General features: G+C 38.1%; 2 protein-coding genes across 5 annotated transcripts; one reads left to right on the plus strand and one right to left on the minus strand.

The window, feature by feature from the left end:
• Positions 1-257: 257 nt before the first annotated feature.
• TDO2 (tryptophan 2,3-dioxygenase) lies at positions 258-23,827 on the plus strand. 4 transcript variants are annotated; one of them, XM_046941150.1, is made up of 14 exons: positions 258-7,088; positions 7,271-7,363; positions 7,596-7,662; positions 8,009-8,114; positions 9,049-9,139; positions 10,029-10,099; positions 11,103-11,230; positions 14,593-14,779; positions 15,106-15,213; positions 16,148-16,259; positions 16,389-16,446; positions 16,736-16,815; positions 17,336-17,426; positions 18,190-18,958. In XM_046941150.1, exons 2-14 carry the CDS (start codon positions 7,354-7,356, stop codon positions 18,341-18,343), a joined length of 1,263 nt encoding a protein of 420 aa, XP_046797106.1. In that variant the 5' UTR covers positions 258-7,088; positions 7,271-7,353; the 3' UTR covers positions 18,344-18,958. The 4 variants fall into 4 exon arrangements, with proteins under 4 accessions (XP_046797106.1, XP_025005855.1, XP_420377.3 ...); XM_025150087.3 differs by lacking the exon at positions 18,190-18,958 and adding an exon at positions 22,109-23,827 and having other exon boundaries at positions 258-7,363; XM_420377.8 differs by having other exon boundaries at positions 258-7,363.
• CTSO (cathepsin O) lies at positions 18,592-26,195 on the minus strand. The gene is given in 8 exon segments (NM_001031129.1): positions 18,592-20,898; positions 21,782-21,874; positions 22,300-22,463; positions 22,884-23,005; positions 23,442-23,609; positions 24,747-24,880; positions 25,126-25,231; positions 26,022-26,195. Coding segments are annotated over 8 exon segments (963 nt in total). The 5' UTR covers positions 26,163-26,195; the 3' UTR covers positions 18,592-20,863.
• Positions 26,196-27,544: the final 1,349 nt, after the last annotated feature.

A 27,544-nucleotide genomic window follows, 5' to 3' on the forward strand; every position in this document is an offset into this window, starting at 1 on the left:
TTAAGCAAATGTTAGGGAGTAAAAACCGATCATCTTGTATTTGTTCATCGTTCCCAAATGGCTTAATTTAAGTCCATAAATTGGTCACAGGGAACTTATTTTTTCCATTCACTCCTTGTCATATGTGTCTAGTTATCTAAATCACACAGTCTTTAATTCTTAATGCAGTAAAGGTTAGGAAAACCAACTGATGACAGAGGTGGTCATAAGTTTTGTATTCATAGGTATTGTAATTCTCTTCTCTGATGTTTTGAAGTCAGTCCTCAGTGCTTTTGAATTCTTTTATTGTAACGCTGACTTTAAAAAGATGCTGCAACCAATGTGACTACATAGCTATTTGTTGAAACAAAGAGATGAGATGTTCAGATAAGTTATATTTCTATAGCCTACTTGCAACAGAATGTATTGTAAAAAAACTTACGGACTGATGAAGGAAAATGCATACCTACGTACATACATAGGCATACGTATTTAACTTTCATTGGAATTTTTCCATAAAATGTCAAAATGTTTTCTACTGCCATCTGTTTCATTGTATTAAGCCCTTTGCTTTGTATACACTAATGTTGCTTAAAATGTTCTTTTTTTTCCCCTCTTTTTAATAGAAGCTGCTCAACTGTTTACCAATACAGAGAGCTGCAAATAACTCATACTGAATCCATGCATAAAATAGTACTAAAAACCAAACACTGGGAAGAAAAAAAGAGGAATGACCACCATCTGGACTGTTATAATGTGTTGTCACTGCTGTTTTATGGCAAATGCTGGGATACGTGCAAAATGTTAACTAACTGTAAATGCAGGCATCTGCCTTGCTCCTTCTTTCAAAGCAGGTGTGCCAGTGGATTTAGCAAGGAGGGGCTAGGCTTCTAAAAAAGGAGCTCAAAGAGAATTCAAGGACTTCTTGGGTGTGTCTCCTTCCATTCATACAGAATCAACTGTGCCTGAAGAAATTTTCAGTTCTCATCAGTATTTTCTAATGCTCTGCAGACAGAGATTTCTCTATTTATTTCTCTACTTTTATATTTATCTTGTTTTGCTGTTATTTAAAGTGATTACTCCTTTTCCTGACCCTCTGAATATGGAAAACTGACTATTAGTCTTCACTTTGAAGGAAAAGTATTTATCACTTTTCCTCACAATCTTCTCTTGGGCTATACAGATCAAGCAAAGTTCATTCCCTTTTTCTTAATGGACCATATGTTCTACGTCAAACTTTTTTTTTTCTTGCTGTTTTCTTTTGAGCTTTTTTCGAGTAGTCTTTATCTATCTTCAAGAGTGGTGTCAGGGACAGTACCTAAGACATCCTTTCTGAGGCTGGATGGAAAGGAAGATTCACATGCCACGTGGAAAGCTTCCATGTGAAGTTTCCAATATGAATTTCACTTTCCACAGTTTTGCTTTTTGTTGTTTAATGTTTTATTTTCGTATAAGTGAAACATCCAGATCAGTCCAAAATAATAATAATAAAAAATCTGGTTTGGTTATTGTTGCTGAAGTTTAAAGGTACTACTCATTGTTTCACTGGAACTGCACGTTATTTCAGTGCATTAAGATAATTTTGAATACTAGCCCCCATCTGCCAGCAATCTATTATACCTTCCAGGTAGTTCTCATTTGTCAATTGGAGAAGTGTACAGCCTGTTTCATCATCCAGGCCATTAATGATAATACTGAATAGCATCAGATTAGTAAATTGCTATTGGAGTTTGTCCTGAAGAAGCCCTTTGCTCTTGCTAGGCACCTCTGCTGCAAACAGAAGCACGGGCTGAGCCATGTGGAGGCATGGCGATCGCTTCAGGTTCTGACTTCACCTGACTAGTAGCTAAGTTTCATGTGTTAGGAGGGAAAAGTAACAGCTTCCCTGTACTGAAGGATAGAACCTTGTAGCGTGTGGCTGTGAGGTGTTAAGAGGATAAATTAGTCTTGGGGAAGCTCCATGGCAACCAACATGTTCTTACACATATACACAACTTGTTTTTTGTAAGTATATAGTTTTGGTTAATATTAACATGCTTCAGGGGTGAAAGGAGGAAGATTTGGAAGTAGCAGTGAGAGAACACCTTCTTCATAATTTGGAAATTAATGATCAGTCAGAATGTGAGGAAAACAAATTGTTCCTCCAGAACAATTCCAAGAATGGGCACTTGAGGCAGTATCTGTACAACTGGCAGACAATCAAAAGCAAAATCATCATGAGTGCTGTATATAAAGAAAATCCAGGTGTAGGAAGAACTAGTGGCAATTTGAACAGAGTCTGCTTTTGATCACAGCTTGGGGCAGGAGCATTGATGTCAATGCTTCTGACTGTGAGAGGGTCAGAAGCTATGTGATGTGGAAGAAATCCTGCTGCATTCTGCAGAGCCACATGTGATAGACAGCAGGGGACTGGGGGGTTGTGCTGGGATGCATGAGATGTAATTGGGAGTTAAAAGTATGCTGAGAAGTGACAACATGGTTCTCTGTGGTTTAAGAAGTAGAACAAATACAATATTAAAAAATAAATCTTTGCAGCACTATCTCTTTGCTTTGTTTGTAGTTTGCAAGACCTTGAGCTCTGTTCCTCCCCTAGGTACAAATACCTGATTGGATTATTAATATTGCATCAACTTCAGGCTAGTTTATTTAAGCTTTAAGTCACTAAATTTTCTTTTTTTCTTGATACAGGCTGTTAATTTCATGTTTTTTAATATATTAATGCCAGTTTTGGAAATTGCAAAATACTTACTTGAGGATGTTTGGTTTTTTTTTTGGTGCTATATCGCTTGTCTCCTCCTAACCTTCCCTTTTTGTGCCTTTATTCAAGTCTCTGTTGTAATGTTTTTAATTATTATTTTGATTGGGGAAGCTTTTTTTTTCTTTTTCAGTGCTTATACAGCAACTAGCACACTAAGGTTCTTTCTGGCTTAGTCACTATGTCACTTAGTCACTAGGTGCTTCAGCTGTGTGATGGGCATTGAGAAGAAAATCAAACAGGGATACACAAAAGCAGTGTTTTGAATTGAGCTTATGGTAAATAAATAAAATGAACTGTCAGATAAAGTTCAACCAGTGTAACTACCAGCTTATTTATAAAGCAACAAAAAATAATAAAAGAACTCCACATTTTGTAAAATCCGTTTAGAAGTCATTTCAATTCCATAACGTATAGGTGTGAAGTTAAACTGGTTTTAAAACTCTTAGAACTCTTTCCATTGAACAGGATAGCAGCGTTCCAGAAAAAAAATCAAGAAATTCAGTTGCACCTTTTCAGCCAAAACCTACCAATAGCTGCCATACTGCTTGCTTTTGCATTTCATAATTATAGTAATGAGTTTGTTATCTAAGAGATCAGTTCTTTCACCAGTGGAACTAGCAATGCGTACATCTGTACATTGATAAGATGTTTTACCTTTTAAATGCTTAATTTCAAAACAGGCACAACTTAATTTGGACAATTGCAGAAAAGAGAGACTGGGACTGGGAGCTTCTTGCAAGCTTATAAGCTGTGGCTTGGTACCGAATGGTATTTAGAAATGCTCAGTTACTTGGCAGGAAGTTTGAAATTAGCACAGGGAATTGCTCTTTCACATGGTATGCACTTCAGTTATGGAATTCATTGCAGTGGGCTGTGGATTCACAGTATAAGGGTTATTATATGCAAGGACACATATCACAGGAAGTCTTACACTATCAGTACTGGAAAATTAGATGGGGAAACTATCTCACTGTAAGCTTGCTTTTTGCTGTTTGATTGATTCTTCTAATAGGCTCCTCCCAAGACACCTGCTTTCTAGTAGAAACTTTTAAGCTTACCCAACCTACTGCAGATACTATTACATAGATAAAAATGATTTGTGCTGAATAATTCCTAGTTTGTGTTTCTGGGATAAGTGTTGGGAAGCTTCAAACATCACTTGTTTGTAGCAAGAAGGTATCCGAGCTCTTTATTCAAGTTAACGAACTTCAGAAAAACCAATTAATCCATGGTGGTTTTGTAATCAGAATGAGAGTTTGAGCAGGAGAATGTCTAACAAACCATTTGTACATGCTTTTTTTTCTGTAAGCAATTTTGTGTGAAGTTTCTTGAAATTTGTTTTAGGTGAACAAGTCACTTCAAAATACAGAGAAGACTCCTGTTGGATTTATGACATTACACAGTCATTCTCACTTCTCATCAGTTCACATCAGAACAAGTGGACTCTACTACAGCTTTATCTACAAAATACAGGACACTTCTGGCTTACACCAAACCTTCCATTGGCCTAGCTAGAGGGAGGCTCCTTTTTTGCTCTTACAGTTCACTTCTTTTAGTTTAAGTAAATTCATTTTGTCACCCCTCTGCAACTCCATTGCAGCTATGATGAAGAAAGCTAGTCCACATCCACAAATGAGGAAGGGAAAAAGAAGGGGGATGAGGGTGGATTAAGAAAGGGTTTTGACAGTTGTCATGCTTGGTCGTGAGGATCATGACAGTTTAAAGGCCACAAAGTACAGTTCCTGGAATATGTGCCTTTTTTTTTTTTTCCTACTGTGTTTAACTGTTTGTCTTGTATTCAGCCCAATCACAAAACAGGACTTTCTCTGCACTGAAGGTTAGAGTACTTTGATACATTTCAGAATGAACAGAAGTCTGTCTGACTTGCATGCTGTAAAAATAAGCAAGGAAACAGAGAAAGAAAGAGAGAAAATCTCAAGGGCATGCACACATGATTGGCTTTCATAGCCTTGCTCAGTCATCCACAGCATGAACAGCAAGATGTGTGTGTAATTACATCTGCTTCTACCTAGTTCTGCATGCTCAGCATGAAAAAGGGTAATTATGGTGCATTTTGAGAAGAAGGTAATGCCATATAGTTAAAATCAAGGTTACATTTTGCTTTCAGATATATATGGAGGAACTTTTTCTTCAAGTTTTCTTTATGATTGATTCTGCCAGTATAAACAGATGGTGAAAGAGCAGTAAAATCTCAGTGGGGAAAGGTCACTAGAACCACTCAAAGAAGGATTAGATCCCAGATTTGAGCAGTACGGAAAAAGCATGAATAGGCATTTATTTCTCCATCATTTATGGAAGTGTCTCCTGCTAAGACAGACATAAAGGCTCTGAGTTGAGCCAGACCTTATGGCTCTTTCATTCTGTGCTATTGTCCATATTGCCGACAGACAATTTCATAATCAGGTTGTACAAGTTAGCTTTTCTTTTATTTGCTCTATTTATCAGTACCAAGTTCATTATGTACTTGTGATGGCTTACTGAAATCACATTCAGGTAGCCAGTGAGGTGAATGAGTGACAGAATCAGTCAGTTTTGAGGTCTGTAAGCAGAGAATTTGAACGTGTTGGAATTACTGTAATTAACTTCCTAAATTCTTGCAATTTGTCTGATTTATTTGGTTGCAGCTTGTCTGTTGCTGAATCAAAACATAAATTTCTACAGCTCTTGATTCAGACAGTATCCTCAGCTAGATTTTGGGAGTTTAGTAACCCTGAACAAATCAAAGGTAGTATTACTTCCCTAACTGGCAGTTAATGTTTTGTTAAGCACAGAGCTTTATTAAGCAGGGAGTATAACTGTTGCAAGTTGGAGAACGTTCCTCTGAAAATTCATTATTCTTTGGGCCCCACGAAAGATACTAAACTGCACAAGGAAACACACTAGCTTCTCTGATGTGGATAAGAGTTGAATATTTTTCAGCTGTTCTTGTTCCTTTACTGTATTCACACTCCTTTGTGACATTAGAAAAGGTAACAGGAAGTTTGATTTCACAGTGGAGGTTCAGGGTGTCTGTTTTAACTAAATGCATGTGGAAATGACAAAGCAAGTCTCTGTTGCCCATGCTTTTGAGATCTGTAGATGGGGCAGCTTATGTTATTGTCACAGGGTGATAGAATGTCTTGCACTGGAAGAGACTCACAAGGATCATGGAGTCCAACTTCTGCCTCCACACAAGGCCCAAAATTCAAACCCTGTGTCTGAGTGTTGTCCAAATGCTTCTTGAACTCCAGCAGCTCGGGGCCATGCCCACCACCCTCTGGTGCAGATCCTTTCCCTAACCCCCAGTTGCTTCTCCCCTGACAAAGCTCCATGTTGTTCCCTTGGGACCTATCGCTGTCACAGAGAGCAGAGTTCAGCACTGTCCTCCACTCCCCATGAGGAGCTGCAGCTGCCATGAGGCTTCCCCTCAGCTCTTCTGCTCTGGGCTGAACAAACTGAAAGGCTGCAGCCTCTACTCATGTACCTTGCCATCTAGATCATTCCCCATCTTCATTGTCCTCCTTTGGATGCTCTCTAATAGCCTTACGTTGTTCTTACACTGTGGTGCTCAAACCGGCACACAGTGCTTGAGATGAGGCTGCACCAGGACAGAGCAGAGTTGGGCAATTTCTTCATAATAGAGCAGCTTCAGTAGAAGAAGCATGTTTTTCAAACACTAAATTTCTGATGTATATACTAGTGTGCTGTCTTATTTCTACTTGCTGGCATCCAGAGCAGATGTATAGAAATGAGTGATGAGGATTATTTTGTTCCATCAGCTTTTATATTTTGATGGAAGAACACCTTTATCTTGCTTATGAGTTGACTCAGTGGAGTCCTACCTGTGGCTCAGCTGTGTGAGAATTCAGTTTTAAGCTAATATTTGTATAGCATGACATACAGCCTCTGACTTAGCAGGGTATATATCCCATGACCCCCATATCACGTATAACTTTTTTTGTTGTCATCCATCTACTCTTAAATGACTGGAACAGTTGAGTCCAGCTCACAGATAACACTGCATGATGTATGAGAGTAAATGGCCTGGGGTCACGGGGGCCCTGTAACTTTGTTTACAGTAAAACTGAGCTTTAACTTCTTTCAGAACAGGCAGGCATGAAAGAAGCACACACTAGTAACTCGTTACTTCATAATCTGTTAGGCTGATGATTAGACAGAATTGAGTAACATTTGTCAACAAATGAGAGTGAAACTTCTGCAGAAGGAAATAAAATGAATTAATGAATTAAACCTCTGGAATAATAACACATATATTTTCCTTTTATTTGTTTTACCTAATCTGCGTGCCCACTTTGAAAATAAGTGCATTGCCTGAGAGCTTTTACAAACAGTTCAGTTTTTCTTGGAAGTAACAGTTTTCTTCCTTTATCTTCCTCTCCCTTTCCTTTTTCATGTTTCACTTTTTTAAAAGTTCGAAGTATACTGATGCTTTGATATGAGGGGCTGCAGGTTAAAAACCTACCTAACCAATTTCTGAATTAAACATTAAATATTGTCTTTATTCACACGCAGACTTCTCATTGACTTACCCCTTACACCAGCCTGGGTTCCCATCAGGGGAAGCCTTACAGCAAAGTGCACAAAAATTGTGTCATATGAGAAAAGGTAAGTATTCCAGTTACTCTTTTTTTGCTGGTTGAAACAAAACATTAGAGAGTTAAAGCATATGAATTTATTGACCTTTGTGCCATGACAGTTTCCGTAATTGTTGAATAGCAGAGATGGGCTGAGAGCTAAGAGGATTTGGGGGGTTGGTCTACACACGGAGATAAGGTTACATATAAAGCAGCTTCAGCAGATTTGGGTTAACTAACAGAGTTTCTTTTTTTTTCCCCAGAGCACAGCTCAGTGAATTTGGACCCTGGAACCATGAGTGGGTGCCCCTTCATGGGGAACAAATACCTGTGAGTTCCTCTTATCTTTATTTTGTTTTAAAAGATATAAAGCTAATGTAAATTTTGGAGAGCAATTAATGATTATATGTAAATATACTGCTGTAGCTATTGCTAAGGGAAAGGAGACGGTATGAGGACCCTTCAGGGAAGGGCTGTGTGATGAACTAGATTTAATGCTACCAGATATTACTGCTCTGACAAGGTGTATGTCAGGTACACTGTCTTTCTCATAAGACTGCTTTAGTGGTTCATTTTTTCGTTGTTTGAATTTTAGGTGCATCTGTTAATAAAATGACAAATATAGCGATAGTTCTTTAATTAAATAGCTTATATGTTTTCTTACTTTTATTCTCAGATATAAATTTAGCAAGCTGTCTTTGAAAGATGAAAAAGGTGACAAATCACAAGAGGGAATAAATAAAGCCAGTAAAGGTGGACTTATCTATGGAGATTACCTGCAAGTAAGTGTAATGATTTGAATTTTACTGTCCCGGATGCTCAGAAGACTTGAGCCAGGACACAAGACTGGCACTTCTCCCAGTCATGCACTGGCAGTAGTTAGTTACACTGGCAAACTTAAATTGTGAAGTGATGCAGCACAATATTTTATTAGATCTGATAGTTAGCAGTTAGCAATTTTTCTGCAAATTAGGCCATGTGCAACTTCCCCAAATTATTGCATGAAACTCCTTAATATTTAGCTAGAAAAATACGTTGCAGTAATGTGGGGTGTGAAAGGAAAACACACAAACAACAACAACAAAAAAAAAACCAGCAAAAAGTAATCAAGAAATATGTAAAAATACAATGTCAGAAGTAATAAGATAATTTAGACGTTTCCTTTTATTTTCATGACAGCAAGAACTGAAGTGAGTGGAATTATTCTATGCTTGTGAACAAGAGATTAATTTGTTGACATATAATACAGAACCTTCCAAAGATTTCATATAAAGGAACTGTGAGATAATGAATTTGACTCAATCAAAAATGACTAATGCCAGAACTGAAATAATTAGTTCAGCCTCAAATCAGAGCTCTTGCACAGTTATGTATTACATGGTTACACAGAATTTTTCTATCAGAACTCTCTTGCACTGAATATGTCAGTATTGATATAAGATCTGGAGAATGCACTGTGTATTTTGTTTTCTCCTTTTCTGTATATGTATTTAAAAATCTTAAAATGATTTTTCAGACTCTTCCAATTGATGTACCTGAATGTTCATTTCAGACAAGATATTTTTTTCTAACTACAAAGAAACTATTTATTTTAATTTCTCATACAACCTGGAATATTTTTTTTTCTTAAATACAAGCTCTACGCAGTAGGAACAGCATGTGTAATAGCAGACTTGAGAACTTTACAAATAGCCTTTTATTATTATCATTTTTAAGTTGAACAAAATACTGAATGCCCAAGAGCTACAGAGCGAAAAGAAAGGAAACAAAATCCATGATGAGCATCTTTTTATTGTGACGCATCAAGGTAAGTAGGTGAGAGGACTAGAGCAATGGTTGTTTGGCATTCTTGCTGTGGGAAGTTATGTAACAGTGACAAGTGCTACATGTAATTTGTTTTCACTTTAGACCCGGTCACTACAATTACTCTATCTTTTTATGTGTGTTTATATTTGTACATATCCCTGAATGTTTTTTAAGGCTGAAATGAATTCTATGCTTATGAAGTCATAACTATAAAATTCAGATTTGGAAAATCAAGAGTTTGGCAACTCTTTCTGAAGAAATTAAGGTGGAGAAATTATTCCTGGCTTAAGTAATAGGGTGCTAAGAAATTCACTGTAGTGAAGCTTTATATATTTTGGTTTGTGCCTTCTCTGAAACTTCAATCCTGCTTTAGCCATTGAGAGACATTAGAAACCAGCACAATGGTTAGATGTTCCCTAACTGCTTGTATCCACATGGTTTGCAGGCACTGATTGGATGACACTTTCCTGTTGTTGATAGGAAACCTGTGGATATCATTAAAGTTGTAAGCAGCTCTGGGGTTATAGTAGAATGCCATAGTCCTTTTGTTGAAGTGTTGGACCTGAATTTTTTTCCTTTCCCTTTTGTAATCTACATTCAGTACATCTAATATCTGATGTGGGAAATATGCTCTATAAAGTTCTGTTTATGTTCTTGATACTAGATTATTTCATATAATAGTTTTGGTAACGGACAACATACTAGAACAGGCAATACTTTTTTATATCAGCTATTTTTAATAGCCCCACATTGTAAACTATGTAGGCTATTCACTTCAAATCAAAAAGTAAGTATTTTTCCTCATCAGTGCTTCAGTGCTATGAAGAAAAAAAGAAAAAAAAAACAAAATAATGCTGAAGTTATTGCTAACAGTGGCTTTATTGTTTTAGCTTATGAACTTTGGTTTAAGCAGATTCTGTGGGAGTTGGACTCTGTTCGGGTGATCTTTCAAAATGGACATGTAAGTCAAGCAAATATTCGTTCTGGTAAAATTAGGATTTCTCTTTCTCTTGCCTTTCAGCCTGAAAATGGGCTAACAGGTGTATTTACATTGAAATGTCAGTGTCTGCCTTTGTTCAAATTTTTGAACTCTACATACAATTTCCTTTCATCTAATATCTGCTACGTGAAAGCAAAGCTATTTGCAGTAGTTGAGTATTGTGAAATCCAACAGAAGAGCAATAATCAAAATCATAATGTACAATTGCATGAGGATTTCCTAAAATAACAAATATAACAGAAGCATTTTAAACATTTCTAAACATTTCTCCAACATTAAACATACCTCATAAGTATTGATAACAAGGAAAGGCTCCTGACCTAATATGCTCACAGAAAAATGCTGACTGCATGTAATACCTCGAATAACAACACGAGTTTGTATATGTGAAGAAAAACTTGAAGTAAATCAGACTTTATTTCAGAAAGGAGGAGTCTTTTTTTTCTTACAATGATCAATGAAAATGTTCTTTGTTGTCCTCTGCAGTCATAATATTGTTGGCTTTCTTAAAATGGTATCAAAATTTATTCAACCATAATCAGTTCTTAATAGAATATTTTTTCTCTATTTATTTTTGTGATAAATGAAAGCTATTTTACAATCAGAATTTGAAATGTCAGTGTTAAGGTTAATAGCAAAGCAAGATGATTAAGGAAATAGTTTTCATATTTCATTTTTGTAGTTTGATATTTTCTGGTTGTTTGCCCTGGCCTGGGAGATGAACTTAATGGGATTGAGTTAATAGGAATCAGTGAGAGAAAAATGGATTTAAATAATTGAATATTATATTTTCAGATAAAATCAGAACTCTATTCAATATGAGATTGTTCTGCTGTTAGGGATTTCACGTGGAAAATGACTTGAGAAATATCATGTTGCAAAACAGTGGAAAGACCTGAAATAAATAGGCAGTGTAAAGAGAACATAATTTTCTGTCTGATCATTGTATTTATTTCTTATTAAGGTAAGAGATGAGAGGAACATGCTGAAGGTTATTACTCGAATGAGCAGAATTTCAATGATTCTGAAATTACTTGTGGAACAGTTCTCAGTTTTGGAAACCATGACTGCATTGGACTTCTTTGATTTCAGGTACTTACTATTCCTCCACAGTAATGCATGGGGTAGTAATACTTATCCTTTGAGCTGGTTGTGAATTTAAGCAAGGACTTGCATGTACGCTGGCAGCTTGTAGTACCTGATTTGCCCAACAGGTTGAGAACATAAAATCATGGACTACTTAATATTGAAAGGGACCATTAAGATCACCTAGTTCCAGCCCCCCTCCTATACAGAGGGACACCTCCCTCTAGACCAAGTTGCTCACAGCCTCATCCAACCTGGCCTTGAATGCTTCCAGGGAGAGGGCATCTACAAGCTCTTTGGGCAACCTGTTCCAGTGCCTCACCACCTTCACAGTAAAGAATTTCTTCCTAATATCTAGTCTAAATATACCCTCTTTCAGTTTAAAGCCATTCCCCCTTGTCCTGTCACTACATGTACTTATAAATTCTTTCCCAGCTTCCCTTTAGGCCCCCTTCAGATACTGGAAGGCTGCTCTATGGTCTCCTCAGTCTTCTTCTCCAGGCTGAAGAGCCTAAACTCTCTCAGCCTGTCCCTGTAAGGGAGGTGTTCCAGCCCTCTGATCATCTTCATGGCCCTCTTCTGGATCTATTCCAACATCTTGATGTCTTTTTTGTGTTGGGGGCCCCAGAACTGGATGCAGTACTCGAGGTGGGATGTCACAAGATCAGAATAGAGGGGCAGAATCACTTCCGTTGACCTGTTGGTCATGCTTCCCTTGATGCAACCCAGGATATGGTTGGCCTTTTGGGCTTCAAGTGCACTTTGCTGGCTCATGCTGAGTCTTTCATCAACCAACACCAATCATTCTCCTTAAGGCTGCTCTCATGCCATTCTCGTTCCAGCCTGTCTTTGTGCTTGGGATTGCCCCAACCCAAGTGCAGAACCTTGCTCTTGACCTTGTTGAACTTCATGAGGTTGGCACGGGCCCACCTCTCAAGCTTGTCCAGATTCACCTGGATGGCATCCCTTCCCTCTAGCGTGTCAACTGCACCTCACAGCTTGGTGTCATCTGCAAACTTGCTGAGGGTGCCCTCGATCCCACTGTCCATGTCACCTACAAGGATGTTAAATAACACTGGTCCCAACACCCATCCCTGAGGAATGCCACTCGTCACCAATCTCCACTTGGACATTAAGCTACTGGCCGCAACTCTTGGAGTGTGACCAGCCAGCCAATTCCTTATGCAGTGAGTGGTCCATCCATCCAATTGATTTTTCTCCAATTTGGTGACCAGGATGATGTGCGAGACAGTGTCAAATACTTTGCACAAATCTAGGTAGATGATGTCAGTTGTTCTTCCTTTATCCACTGACACTGACTCCATCATAAGAGGCCACTACGTTTGTCAGGCATGACTTGCCCTTGGTGAAGCCATGCTGGTTATCATCAATCACCTCATCTTTACTTTCCATGTGCCTTAGTAGGGCCTTCAGGAGGATCTGCTCTGTGATCTTGCCAGTTGCAGAGGTGAGACTGACTGGCCTGTAGTTCCCTGGATCTTCTTTCTTTCCCTTCTTGAAAATGGGGGTTATGTTTTCCTGTTTCTGATCAGTGGGAATTTCACCAGACTGCCATAACCTTTCAAATATGATGGATAGTGGCTTGGCTACTTCATCTGCCAGTTCCCTGAGAACCCATGGATGGATCTCATCAGTTCCCGTGGACTTGTGCACCTTCAGGTTCTTTAGATGGTCTTGAACCTGATCTTCACTTACAGCGGGCAGATCTTCCTTCTCCCAGTTATTACCTTTGCTTTCTCCAACTTGTGTGGTGTGACTAGAGCCCTTGCTGGTGACTGAGTCACAGAAGTCACTGAGGACCTCAGCTTTCTCCGTATCCCTTGTGACCAGCTCTCCAGTTTATGTGCGTTAGAGGTAACTAGCATTACAGTACAAAGTCAACTAAGAACATGAGCTTGAATGCAAGACCAGCATACCCTACAATGAAATACAACTTAACTTCTGATGCTTGCGTGTGCTGTGTTAAATGTTTTCAGACTTAAATAATAATAATAAAAAAATAAAAATTCAAATAACGGCAGATAGAGTAGAAATGCTTCCTAGTTCTGTTAACAATTTACTTGAAACTTACCACTGCAGTTGCAACCATATTCTGTGACAGATCATAAAAGTGTTTGGGTGAGAGAAATGCACTCTCTGTATATTATCAAATAGATCATTATACTATCTTGGGACAGTATTTCCTAGCTTCCCTGTGTTGCTTCAAGTGGATGAAGTAACATTGCTTTCTTCTTATTTCTCCCCAAGTACTTCTGCTCTCCCATAGCTGCCCAAGATATTGCTGGGTCAACTTGTTTGTAGCTCATCTGCTTTCTGCATGGACTGTCTTTGGGATCAGTTGGTTTTCCTCACTTCTTATTTGGCATTTCCTATCTCTTATCTCACCACAGGCAGCTCCTTCCACTACCATTTGTAACAGCTTCATATGCAATTCACCATCTGCCTTCCTATTCCCATTCTGATTGTGTCCCTGACCTGCCTGACTTGTGCACTTAGTGCTTTCCAGCATCCTTCCCCCTTCTGCATTGCTTTAGTACCATTTTCCCCATCTTTTAGCATTCCCTAACAGAAAAACACATGGAAATACAACTTGGCTTCCAATGGAAGTTTGGAACATCTGTGTCATCTACAGCAGGAGAAATACATGAGCTAATAATCTTCTGAGGAATCATTGCTTCTGATTTTCAACAACATACAGTAATATGTAATTTGTAGCAAGCAAATAAAAAACAGATATATTACCTGTTGTTTTTTTTTTTTTTTTTCAAATCTTCTATTTACAGTTCAGAATGCATTACAATTACCTAGCAATGTGGGATTTCTGATCAATTTTATTAATCAGTTAATCTAACATGTTCACACAATTCAGCCTAGAAAGAATCCCATTAATGAATCGTTCAGCATAATGTTCTGAAAAAGATTTAGTAGGCTTTATTTATTTTCATACATATCAATTTTTCATATGTATAACAAACCTATTTAGAAGTCATTTATTGGCACTTTAGTGATATTGAAATTTTCCTGATGTGTATTTGGGGCAAAGCTACTTCTGTTGTCCAGAAAGAAAATGATATTCACTAATTTTTATTTTGTGAAACACATGCACAGAGCCACCATTTTAAAACACAATATAATAGTGTGTATATATATGTCTGTGTATGCACAGATATATCAATTTTCCTTTTTTTTTCCCCCTAATTGCAAGTGTATGAAAAATGTTCAATTATCTATTTGATATTCTTCAAATATGAGATACGTAGTTATTTCTTTAGCCGAGAACCAGAGAACTCCATCATGGTAAAATAATATCCTGTATTTTTGTATGTTTTTCTCTTCTATTCCCAAAGAGACTACTTAAGCCCAGCCTCAGGTTTTCAGAGCCTGCAATTTCGTTTGCTAGAGAACAAGATTGGTGTTCCACAAAGCCTGAGGGTCCCCTATAACAGAAGGCATTATCGTGATAACTTCAAAGGAGAGGATTATGAACTACTGCTGAAATCAGAGCAAGAGCCAACACTTCTGCAACTTGTGGAGGTAATAATATTTGTCTGAGACCTTGCTTAAATATTTTACCCTTTCCCTTGAGAATGTCCTTCACTGTTATGAGTGATAATCTTTTTTTCCTTGAGAGAAGGAAGAATACTGACAGGTTTCCAGTGAATCTTGTAACCTATGGGTGTGTTTGCATGGCATCTTTATACAGACACAAATCTTCAATGTGGACATCCTTATTCCAGTAATTCACACCTATATGGGTATTAAACCAGAACTATAGCAGTATAATTTATATTGCTATAAATTGTAATTCTAGAGTATTGTGTTTTCATTATGAATAGTTGAACACATTATTATTGTTAAAGGCATGGCTGGAAAGAACTCCAGGACTTGAGGCAGAAGGATTTGATTTCTGGGGCCAATTTGAAGTGAATATTTTAAAAGGACTAGAAGAGGAATTTGCCATAGTACAGGTATGTTGTGTTGATCCAACTACATGCAGAGACAGCTGGAAATTATGTTCTTTGAATTGGCATTTTGTCTCACTCCTGGTTTCTCACTTCATTTACTCTTTGACGGCCAGTGTTTGCAAGAAGTGTAACAACCACAAACATTACCAGGAAATCTCAGTAAGTCTATAAACTGACATCTAGGAGCACCTAAAGTATGTGCTATGTGGATTATTTTGATTGCAAAAGAAAAGGGAAAGTATCACAGGAAGAAAATTTATTTTACTGTAACTATGTCACCTTGGGTGCTTGCATCTGAAGTTCAGAGTAAAACTCTGCAAAGTTTGGGCCTATGAGTAGGGTGTGTCACTATATACTGACCATTACTACTTAACAGTACATGGCGCTTAGCTGCTGTGTGATCATTTGAATTACACTGGCAAAGAAGCAAGAAAAAAATCCCTAAGTGCTGAAAAGCCTGCAGGTATGTTTTTAAACGGAAGAAACACTATAACATAAAAATATATAAAGTCCCTGAGAATAAGCTTACAACTTTCTGATTTATCTAGCTTTTCTATTTAAGCTTTCTAACCTGTAGCTGTACAAAATGTCCTTTTTTTTTGCCTTGTAAACTATGGAATAAAATAATTAGACATCAAACAAATTAAGATTAGCTGTTCTGAAGCATCTAGACCTAAAGAAAAGTGATGTTAGTTTGAACATTTATTCATCTGAATTGCGTTGTATTTAATTGCACAATTCCTGGTAATTCTTCTTTTTTTTTTTTTTAAAGAACAGTAACTCAGTGACTTGCCTACCTTGTTTGAAAATACAGTTCTTACACTTAAAATGTAAACTTACAGGGTGTTTAGATGAAAATAGAGGTTAAATCATGGGTCATTCAAGAGCCTGCTTTTTCCCTATTGAATTCTAAAAAAATCCTTCTTTTTGATTTAAGGCCAAACCAGAATCAGAAGAAAAAGAGGACTTGTTATCTGAATTCCAAAAGCAGAAAGATACATTACTTTCATTATTTGATGAAAAACGGCATGAACACCTGCTTAGTAAAGGTAGAGTATATTAATATACACATTTGGATTTTTAAATATGATAAATACAGAATAATCACAAAGTAGCACTACATTTTCAGAGTAATCAACAAACTAAAGCAACAAACTAAAGATGTTTGTATTTTGCAGGAGAAAGAAGACTGTCTTATAAAGCACTGAAGGGTGCCCTAATGATCTACTTCTACAGGTAATGTTATAAGATGTATCAAAGTATTTTCAGTGCTTATTGGCAGCTGGAAAGGTGAAAACAAACTGTTCTACAAAGTGCCCTAGAAAGATCTAAAGTATTTTCCAATAAAGAGGGGAAAAAGACAGTTTAAAACTTACGTGGCCGAAGTGCTTGTTAGAATATCTACTGGTATTTCAATACCAGTTTGGGAAAAACACATGTTGAGTGTCTTTTGTTGCTGAAGTGATAGTTTGAAATATGTAGCTCATGATGAGAGGTTTTACTGTACTCTCTTTCATTTTCCAAGAGAGGAGCCCCGTTTTCAGGTTCCCTTTCAGCTTCTTACCTCTCTTATGGATATCGATGTACTCATGACAAAATGGAGATGTAAGTTGCACTCTTTTATTGAGATACTCTTTTAGATACAAGTAAACTGTTCTATTTCACACTCTGATACTTATACCTAGAGTTTTAGCATTGAGCTTCCGAGTTTGTCCTTCAAAAATAACACTATTTTCTTTTTTGGTACTTTGGCCAAGAGGAAAGATGAAAAGCTTCCTCTGTGATCAGTAGATACGTAGGTAAAGTTATCACTCCCATGACATTCTTTAAGCTAAGTGAAAAACTTTATTTAAGGGATTTATTTTCCCAAACCCTCTGACTGTCCACATGGAAATATTCTTTCTGCTCTTTCCCTATCTAGATAACTAAAAATTGATGTGTTAATTCTGTATTAACAATCATTTTATGTTAGCTGACTTGAGTGGCATACTTAACTCCTACATTGCTGAAGACCTAGTAGCTCATCTCTCTGTGACCTTTGATAATGCAATACTCACCTTGATGTGACCCTTTGCTTATATTTTAACACTGCCTATGTGCTATGCCCTTTGTATGCATTGTTTAGATAACCATGTCTGCATGGTGCACAGAATGATTGGCAGTAAGGCTGGCACAGGAGGTTCATCAGGCTACCAGTACTTGCGCTCAACAGTGAGGTAAGAATAATGCATTTCCCCCTTTTACCTACCTTGATACTGTTCACAGATGTTGTACTGCTGGGAGATAGATTTCAGACAGCTCGTTAGAAGTTAGAGAGCCGTCATTCTTCTTTTGTGACTATACTGAGAATTTCCTCGTCCTGCCAGTTGTATGTTTACTTATAAGGTTGATACACGTGAATTAGCCTTCTGTGGCAAACGGCTTTGATCACTCATGTAAAGTGCATTTACAATTCTCAGTCAAGGGATCTAGGCATTAATGTAGTAGGAAATAATACTAATGCTGCATTGTTTACCCTGTGTGCTTTCCAGCCCAAGTTAATGAATGATACAGGATGAAAGTTAGATACATAAACTTAGTTAATGCCCTCTGGCTGTGCAGGTGAAAATCAGAAACATCTCCTTCTGTTGGATGAAGCAGAAAAGGAATTTAAAAGAACAGAGGAACTGCCTTTTCTTTTTTAGTAGATGGTCTTGAATTGAGCACAGAACTTCCTGAATGGTCAGAACTTTACAAAGAATTTTGGGGATTTCAGCAGAAAGATGCAGCAATATTTTCTTTTAAATATTATCTGCTGTGCCCTAGAAACAGTTAGGACTGAACTTTGGACTGAGCTTAAACTCTGGACTACTAAGGAGAAGAATGGTTAGTGCAGAAACAATAATAAATATGTGAGGGTATGATTCCTGAGGATTTCAAAGTAGTGGCCCTTCCACTGGCATACACAACAACACTGATTGTTCCAATTGTTTTTTTCAGTGACAGATACAAGGTGTTTGTGGATTTGTTCAATCTTTCAACATTTCTAGTGCCAAGACAGTGGATACCAAAGATGAATCCAACCATTCATAAATTCCTTTATACAGCAGAATACTGTGACAGCTCCTATTTTAGCAGTGATGACTCTGACTGAACTATCTTTCTAGACTGGTTGCTGCAAAGAACTTCAGTACTTTCACCCTGACTGGTACTATTCCTGAACTATAGCAACTGTTCTCATCAGCATGGGTGTGTAGATATTTATTTATGTATGACAGAACTAGGTGAATACTCTACTTGACTTATAGAAGAAATTTAATTCTTTGTAGAAAAAGTAATCTTGCATTGATTCAGGCTCTATTAAAGAAAAAATTTGATTTGAATTAATGGCCAGTTAAACTGTTTGTTTCTGAAAAATCTATACTTGAAGACAAGAAAAAAATATACAGATTATCATCATGTCTTATATGTACATAGATTTCTATTTGCCAGTTTATCTAATGGTTGTTAGTAATTTGAGTTGAAGATGTAATTATTCTCATCAGCTTAAGATGATAGAGAGCTGTAGAGTTCCAAAAGGAATTTCAGGTTAAGATCTTCAAAAGCTGGATTTTGAACAAATACGGGATCCTGAATCTATGGAAACCCAAGCCTCTGGAAATTTCTTACACAAGAATATATGAGGGCCTTCATTAGAAATACTTACTGTTAAGAATAGTAAAAATAAATGCCTACTTCACACTTCAAATAAAGCAGTATTCAAGTTCTTCTTTTGTTGTCTTCTTCTAAAGCAAGCATAACATTCACACAACAATATGACAGCTGTTTTGAGTGTTTTTTAATCAAAATATCATTGAAACAAGTATAAAATTGTTGCATCATAAAAGTGAGGGAACTATGACCACGGAGTAGATAAAGCTGTGTTGTCATCTTATTAGATGGACTGTTTTATCAGTTTTACTGCTTCTCTGGAAAATACATTTACCGCAGGCCTTAATTTCTGGTGAGTTGTTCTGTGTCTTTGTGCTCTAGTTAGGCTTGGTTGTACCACTTCAGAAGCATAGCTGGAACTTCAATGTTTGATACTGCTATAAAACCACATTATTCTTATGCCAATTTAGAAGTTTAGCTGTTCTTATCCCATCAGAGAAGTATGCTATTTATTGTCTGTAATCTGCTAAGGGTATGGCCATACTACACAAAATGCTTCTTCTTTTGTTATTTGGAAGTTTGAGCCTGTTTGTTAGAAATAGGAACAGAACCTGACATTTGGCACTTAGGTCTTTTTTTCCCCACTTAAAATACTGACCCTTAGAAACAGAAGGACTAAGGTGACAATACAAGAGAAAGTGACAAACATTCATGGCGTCTGTTATAAAAACACTACACCGATCATTAGCAGGGTACAGGAAATGCAAAAATTGTAGAATTGCTTCAGTAGTTTTCATAATAGTGTTCAGTAAAGGACACTAGTAAAGTATTCCAGATGACAGTCAGAGCATCTTAGAAATGCATGTTTAGTTGTCAGTTCTAGTTACATTTGCCTCCAACTGTAGTTATACAGATCAGCAAAACTGGAACCGCCTTATGATTACCAGCAAGTCTCTTCTACAAGTTCAACTCAGTTTAATATTTTTGTAGGGAAATCTACTCTACTTGGAACATGCTGTAATTCCTAACTTTCTAAGGGTAGCAAATACCTTACGGCTATTTACTGCCAGACTTTTTTTCTATGATAGATAATTTTTTCATTTGTTTCACAGCTGTTCCATTGTTAGCTGTGAAGTAGAGAAGAGAGGAGGTGTGAAACTGACTGCTACCAAAGCACAGAATGGTTGGGCTGCAAACATTTCTGTCCTGGCAGGGCAGAGCATGATGATAAGCCACTAGAACTGCGTTGGTTCATCTAAATACAGTTTTCTTCTTGCTTTCCTACCCATTTAACAAATTAATTCAGAAGACTATGATATCTGAGGCCCTTTTCAAAATACACCTTCCTACTTTGAAGAGCTCTGAAGTTCTATCTACCCAAGAAAGGAAAAAGACTGAATTAGAAGGACTACAGCATTACAGAGGCCCTGGCTGCTCAGGAGACTGTTTCATGGCTATTTCACCCCTCTGTTCATCTAGTTTTAGAGAAAAATGTAGGATTTTACAAAAAGGAGGAAGACAAAAACGTCTGTCAACCAGAGATGCTAGAAAAGCCAAAACAGGTAGCAAAACATAAGTGTTTTCTCATATCACGCTCCTCTTCTAATAGAAGCAGACAATCATTGTGCTTCTGATGTTTAAAGCATTTTGATTATATGCCATCATACTACTCATTATTGGGTTCAAACTTCTTATTTGCTATAACTTCTCAAGAGAATTTTTTATGGGATGTACTTTTTAGTATTCAGTACCTAAGTTCACCTTAACAGTTTCAATCTATCTTTGCAACTTCCTTCTGCACGCTCTGTGGTTGATTCGAAGTCTTCTCATTCCATGTGAGATTTGATACATAACACACATGCCAAATAAAAACATATTTTAAAATTCCAGCTGACCACTTTCTGTAATGTCTAAAAAGCAGGAACTCTTCATATAGTTTGTTCTTATTTTAGGAAATGTTGCTTTGAAGTAAAATCTTCATATATAGCGTATGTCAAATGATAATCCTGGTCTTTAGCCAGTATCAAACAAATACTGATGAAACTGTATCTGCTATACCTATAAATGTAACAAACAAAAAAATTGTAGTGAATACTAGAAACAGAGACTTGCCACCAAATAAGTTACCAGAACTCATATTCATATTATGTTCTCTTTCTTTCACACACTAAGTATTGGCATAGGCTGACGGTAGAAAAAACACCAAAATAAACAGCTGCAATTCTTATTTCTTCACTGCCTGACATTGTTTATAGTTGAAATCTATTCTTCTTCTTCCTATTCCTCTGCTTTCACAATCAAAACTCAAGATCTTCTTTGAGGATTCACACAGAAGCACAGAATCCCTGGATGGGTGCTTTACCTGTCTTACCTCTAGATTCAGAAACTCGGCAGAAAACAAGTATTTAACAATATAAAAGCCAATCAAATGTCAAGAACATACAGACAGCAGAACAGGGGGGAGACAGAGCTAGCAATAAAAGGATAGATCTCTATCTCTTGCACGAGAAGTCACAGACATTGTACACAATTCCAAAGGACATGCAGATCCACTTTCCATATCTGTTCACTGAACTTAGATATCTGCATCCACCAGACAAGAACCACAGTTGTTTTACTTATGCTGCATATAGCAACATCACTAGCCTAGGCTGATTATACACAACTGAGCACTTGACAATGCCATTACCTCTCCATGGTAAGGTACTGTCATACTTAAATTATTATGGCTTATGTAACTTAACGTTTGCATGATGTTTTTCAGTCATTCAACCACATGGGTAGGTTGAACTAACAACTGTTTTTCTATCTGAACTCATCTAACCTCATTCAAAATGTAGCAATGATTTGTATTTCCTCTGTAAGGATCCCACTGTATCACTTTACGTACACAGAGCAACACATCATGGCCTTTATCACTTGCATTATTTTTCAGACTTACCACAGACATTACTGCCTATCTTAACACGAACGTAGCCATCTATTCCCCATGTACGGCCCCAAGAGTTCTGTACAATCCAGTAAGGGATGCTACCTGGAAAATACATTTTCATAAGCTGGAGACAACGTGATAATTAGGAAGTATAAAAATGCTAACATTCTATAAAGTTAATTAACATTTTAATATCTCATAGGATGCTGACTGGATGACATTATACAGAGAAGCCTCCTATTGTTCACAGAGAGGACTAATACTTTAGTGTAAAACAGACTGGATATACCCTATGTTAGGGTAAAGATAGAGATACCTGCATTCTTGTCTTTACAGGGACATAAAGTCCCACTAAACCAAAGGAACATGGAAAAGAAGAATTTCCTGGGATCAGACTGCACTTCCAGAATTGAGTTGACACCAACCCAAGCAGTACTTGAATTGTGGATTTTAATATCCTGCCTCACAGGAGGCAAGCTGCAAGTATGAGAAAACAAAACTTAGAAGTTCAGTTGATGGAAACATACCTGTTGTGTCAAAACCAGTGATAAGTACAGCATGATTTGCTTTTCCACTGGAGCAGTGATACTGTATGATCCCACCAAGATAATCCTGCCAGCTAACTGCATCTACTGTTACTGCCAAAGGACCCCAGTCAACAAGTACTCTCATCATCTCCTCTTCCTGACCACTGTGAAAGAAGTGAGTGATAACAGAGTTTAAAGTTAGCATAGTAAAGCAATTTGAGAGGTGGTAATCTACTTAAGTATTATATAATAATCAAATAATTAAGCTTTCTCCTATGAGTTCTACACACCATGTAACATACATCAATACATACGCATTTTATTTACTACAACACAGGGCACACAGACTATGGATTAGGTACTGGTCCAAAGATACAATGCTGTTAAAAAGTCTTGGTCAAGTGGGCAATACTAAGCACCATGTACCTCTTATGCCCCACTCCTCTCAATTAGAAAACATTATTGCCTTTTAGTTTTTCAAACATTCAGATGAAATTAACCTTGTAACCTTTGGCTTACTCTGACTCCAGCTAGCAAACACTGAAGTGAAAGTACAGCAACTAAAAAGAAGCAACAGCAGTTACCTGAAGTCATATGCAGCAAATCCTGTTATTGAAACTCCAAAATCAGAGTGAGGAAAATAATGGCACAGTCCTGTCTGAGCTTTAAAAGTGTACTCTGAATCTCTCACAAGTTTGACTTTTGTCTGCAAAGAGATAAGTGAATGAGAATGTAATGTGTTTGACTCAGTCCAGTCAAAACTGGACACACAAATCCAAATAATGAGCCTTGCATAAATGGCCTCTTCTACAGTGGTACTGTATAGCCATTGCTTCAGTTGATTTCAATGGAACTACTGCATCAGTCAAAGAATATTATTCTCATCACTTGTGGGTTAATTTATTGTACTCACAAGCAACATATTATAGATTATAAAATTCAAATCAAGTTTCAGTTTTGCTTGAAATACTACTTAATTCTAGACTAAATAAATAACCACATGCACACAATTAAAAACCAGATGATCTGTAAAGCATACATCTCTTCTTCTCCATCACTTCTTCCCCTAAAAAGCAAAACAAACCAAACGAACAAAACAACAGTGCTAAAGAAGGGTTCAAAATTTATAGGAAGTTTCAAACCTGATTCAGCCAGCTCAAAGCAGTTATTGTGGAACCACCACTGCAACCATAATTACTGTACGAACAATCGATAACTTGCTGTACGCTGAGTTCTTCCAGATAATGTCCCTTAATTGCATAGGCAGACTCTATACCACCCACAACACTGAAAGCCCAGCAGCCTCCACACTGGAAGGAAGAGAAGATAAACAGGAGAAAAAAAGTCAACTTTGCTTTTGTAACACAGTATGGGGAAATGTAAGGATAAGGAGTTTTCCAATGCTCTTCATTTGCTACATCATTTTTCATCTTCATTTTTATGGCATTACAAATATGGAATTGTTTTTTATCCCTGCCGTGCTACTCTGTGAAAACTAGAAATGAATTAAAGGTGTCTTACTTTAATGATTCCTTCCTGACTCATTTTCGCTAACATTAAAAAAGCACTTTAAAATGGGTCTAGGGACTCTTTTTAGTGCTAGATATGTATTTTCTTAATTACAGACTGAGACTGGGGATAAACTTATTTTTTAACAGTGTTACTAAGTTTTTGAAAAGGATGCACGTAAGAAGACAGCCTGTGGTTTTCTGTTGTCTGAAGAATTTTATAGGAGTATATTAGATATCAGCTTAAGCAGCAGTAAACCAAAATTAAATGTGAGAAAAAATCTTAGCTGATATCACAGTTAGTTTTCTCAGCTTTTTAAATTGTGGTGATTTAAACAGAGAGCACAGAGCTTATTCCTAGGCAAGGTCTAGGTTACATTACACAGAGAAAAAGTATTGGGAGTTTAAAAGCTGAGTGCTTCTTACCCTGTTAAGTGTACTAGATGACTGTAGACAACCTGGGATGTAACCAGCTGGGCTCTATTTTCCTGCCATGAAAGCACCTCCAGTGAGGAGGAGTTTGGTGGTAAAGGTATGGATCTTGACTAGCCATGGGCACTCCAAGCAGGAGATCTGTACCCAGGGGTACAGAGGACAAGAGGTCAAGTACTGAACATGTTTCAGTTTCCAGGAAAAAAAAAAAAAAAGGAAAAAAAAAAAATCACAAAACACTCATGGTGCAAAATATCTCCAGACTTTACCCCAAAAATGTATTATACACAATTCATAAGTGTACAATTAACAACTTTTACCTTTCAAGCTTTATACCTAAGCCCACTCTTCAAAAAAGGCTGTGTTACTTAGTATACGTCAGTACACCAAGTCTTGAGAAAGTGCTGATCCTCCCCTGTCCTTCATCTCTATGCTCTATGATGTACTTTCCAGAACTGTCTCTAACCAGTGCTTGAGAATCAGCAAAAGGAAATCACCGCCACTTACTGTCTGTTGATTTCTCACTTCTGCAATGACTTTCTTGTCCCTCCAGTCAAACTTCTTTGGCAAAGGTTTTTCCTCTCCCTTTGGCACTTTTATGTATCTGGGGAGTTTGTAAGGTATGCTTCTTAAGTAAATAGCTAAACACAGAATACAAACATTTATAAATCTGCTTAAAGAAATGACAAAAACAAATAAACAACACAAATCCAACCTGTTTTACTAGAGGCCATAATGGTAACTTTGATCTGTAGTTACAATCATGAAATGGCACAGCATTCTCAAATCCATACAGTAATCATAGTCCAGAACTAATTTAAATGTTCTTACAGTTTTAGAAAGAACAGAAATTTTCCATGTAGGAAACATGAGGACAGTTTTGTACCTTTGAACTCCTCAGGAAATAGGTGAGAAAACTGATTTTTTCCATAGAAAGCAGATCCATTATCATTTGATGGTGAATTCAGTAATCTAATTCTTTTTGCACTTTCCTGAACAGAAACAAAAGTATTCTTGCTGTTATTAAGTTAGCAGCAGTGGAAAAACTGTAAGAGTAGAAGGTTACCAAAAGCAAACATGACCTTAGAATCAGAGAACCATTAAAGTTAGAAAAGACTTCTAAGATCACCTGGTCCACCCACCAAGCCATCCCCACCATGCCCACTAACCGTGCCTGTCAGTGCCACATCCATACCACTCTTGAACACATCCAGGGATGGTGACTTCCCCACCTCCGTTGGCAGCCTGTGCCACTGCCTCACCACTCTTTATGAGAAGTAGTTTTTCCTAGTATCCACCCTGAACCTCCCTCCCTGGCACAATTTGTGGCCATAACCCCTTGCTAACTTGCTCAGCTCAGATTCAGCTCAGACTCACCCTGGGCTCTTATCAAGCCAGTCTGAAAGCGATTAGACTAATTTTAGCTCTAAGAAGGACACAAAGAGACACTTATAAAGTGCACAGATAGTATAAAATCAATATAAGACTAACAAAACAAACTGACAACAAGTGGTGTCAAAGTCACCCGATGCCCTTGTTGGGCAGCCACAGCACGGAGAGGCATGAAAACATTTGATCCTTAGATAAGATTTAACCTTGTCTTGTTTTATGTTGGAGAACTAACATAACGTGTTGAAGGACTGTACGCAGCACAAGGAGTACCCAAGGGATACCCGGCCACAGCTGTGATGCTGTCCCCTGGCGTCGGGAGCGGGGAAGGGAGGAACCCGCAGGCACAGCGGCGCGGATGGCGAGCAGGGCAGCAGTGCAGCAGGGACCTACCCGCAGCGCCGCCGCTTCTTCCTCCCGTCCTCCTCCGTCCCACGGAGGACGTCCCGCAGCGCCCGCGGGCACCGGGAACGCGGCGTCGGCCGCTCGCAGCAGGCAGCACGCCAACGCCAACCCGAACGCCAGCACCGCCATCACCACGGACTGCCCCGCCGCGCCCCGCTCCCTGCTCGCTCCGCCTCCGGCTGCCGAGTCATAGCGGGTGGGGTCTCGAGAGACACCCCCACTCCGGCACAGCTTGTGGCCCCCTTCTTGCAGGGAGGGGCGGGGACGGGCCTCTCGTTTACAGGGCTGTGCACGACCGGGTTTGCACAGCGCGTGGGCGCTGCAGCCGATGGCTGTGAGGCGGGAAAGGGCGAGAGGTGGCGGCTGATCCCGAGGGCTGGGCTTGCTGGAGAGTGTTTTAGGAAAGAAAGCGTAGTTATTTCTTGGGGCAGCAGAAACGCAGTTTGTAGCTCTTAGCGTGTGAAGGCGTCAGAGAGGAGCAGCCAAGAACGCGGCTGCATGTGCATGCTCGAGACGGCTCGTCGCTTCCCCGGGGCGGTTCGCGAGCTGTTTCTGAGTCAACTCGGTCTCTGCTCTGCAGCTTTTCCTCACTCAGGTGTGAGTGAGTGCGTTGTGTCGTGTTTATTTCCTAGCTCTGAGGCAACGAGGTGCCCTTCTCCTGCTTCAGGTACCCGAGTTTGCTCTCTTCTGGGAAATAGCTTTCAAATAAACAGACAAGAACTGTCTTATTTTATACTGGTATCTCAGATTGGAGGAGGTGCCAGGTGGCTCAATCAGTGCTTGCATAGTGTATCCCCTCGTGTGGCTTTGCTACTAAACAGCACTGGGAAACTTTTTCTGGAGTGAGATGACGGTATTGGAATTATTATCTGTTGGAGGAAGTGGAAAAACAAACAAACAAACAAACAAACAAAAAAACCAATACTTCATGATATACCAACAGCTCTTTCCAGTCTACCTTGCTGGTAAAGGGACTCGTATTTGTAGTGACATCAAGCACTGCTTTTTCTGTGAAACACACGAGGGCAGCAGAGGACTTTAGGAAAGGTAATAAAAAAAACATGCGGTTCCTTTAAAAAAAAAAAACAAAAAAACACACACACAAAACAAACAGACAAACAAACAAAAAAACCAAAAACCCAATCCCTCCTGTTTGCGAAAAAGGTATCCCAAACAGGTTCACGTTAAAATATAGGTTTATAGAATATCAACAGGCAGGTGATCCCTGCTCTGTTTTGAATTACTCTGGTGTAAAAATCTACTCCGGTTTCATAAAGATAAAAGGAAGTATAGAGGTCACCCTAGGCAGGTAATTTGTGTAAGTGCATTTTTTTTTCTTAACGTTGCAGGATTTCTATATATATATATTTTTTTTTTTCAGAAAGTCTGTTGAATATTCTAGTGGTAGATGCTTAATTTTTAATAACATTTTATGTATGTCTTTACTGTTCTTGCTGTTTGCTAGAAATATTTAATAAGCCCGATGCATGCTAAAAGAAGCAGCAATAATG

This window comes from Gallus gallus, chromosome 4 (genome assembly GCF_016699485.2).
Source record: "Gallus gallus isolate bGalGal1 chromosome 4, bGalGal1.mat.broiler.GRCg7b, whole genome shotgun sequence".
In the NCBI taxonomy this organism is placed as follows: domain Eukaryota; kingdom Metazoa; phylum Chordata; class Aves; order Galliformes; family Phasianidae; genus Gallus; species Gallus gallus.

Bases quoted from the DNA above. Each gene is read 5' to 3' on its own strand.
- TDO2 (XM_420377.8), top strand. The intron at 10,100-11,102 runs GTAAGTCAAGCA...TTTCTTATTAAG, and splicing joins TGATCTTTCAAAATGGACAT to GTAAGAGATGAGAGGAACAT. The intron at 14,780-15,105 runs GTAATAATATTT...TTATTGTTAAAG, and splicing joins CACTTCTGCAACTTGTGGAG to GCATGGCTGGAAAGAACTCC.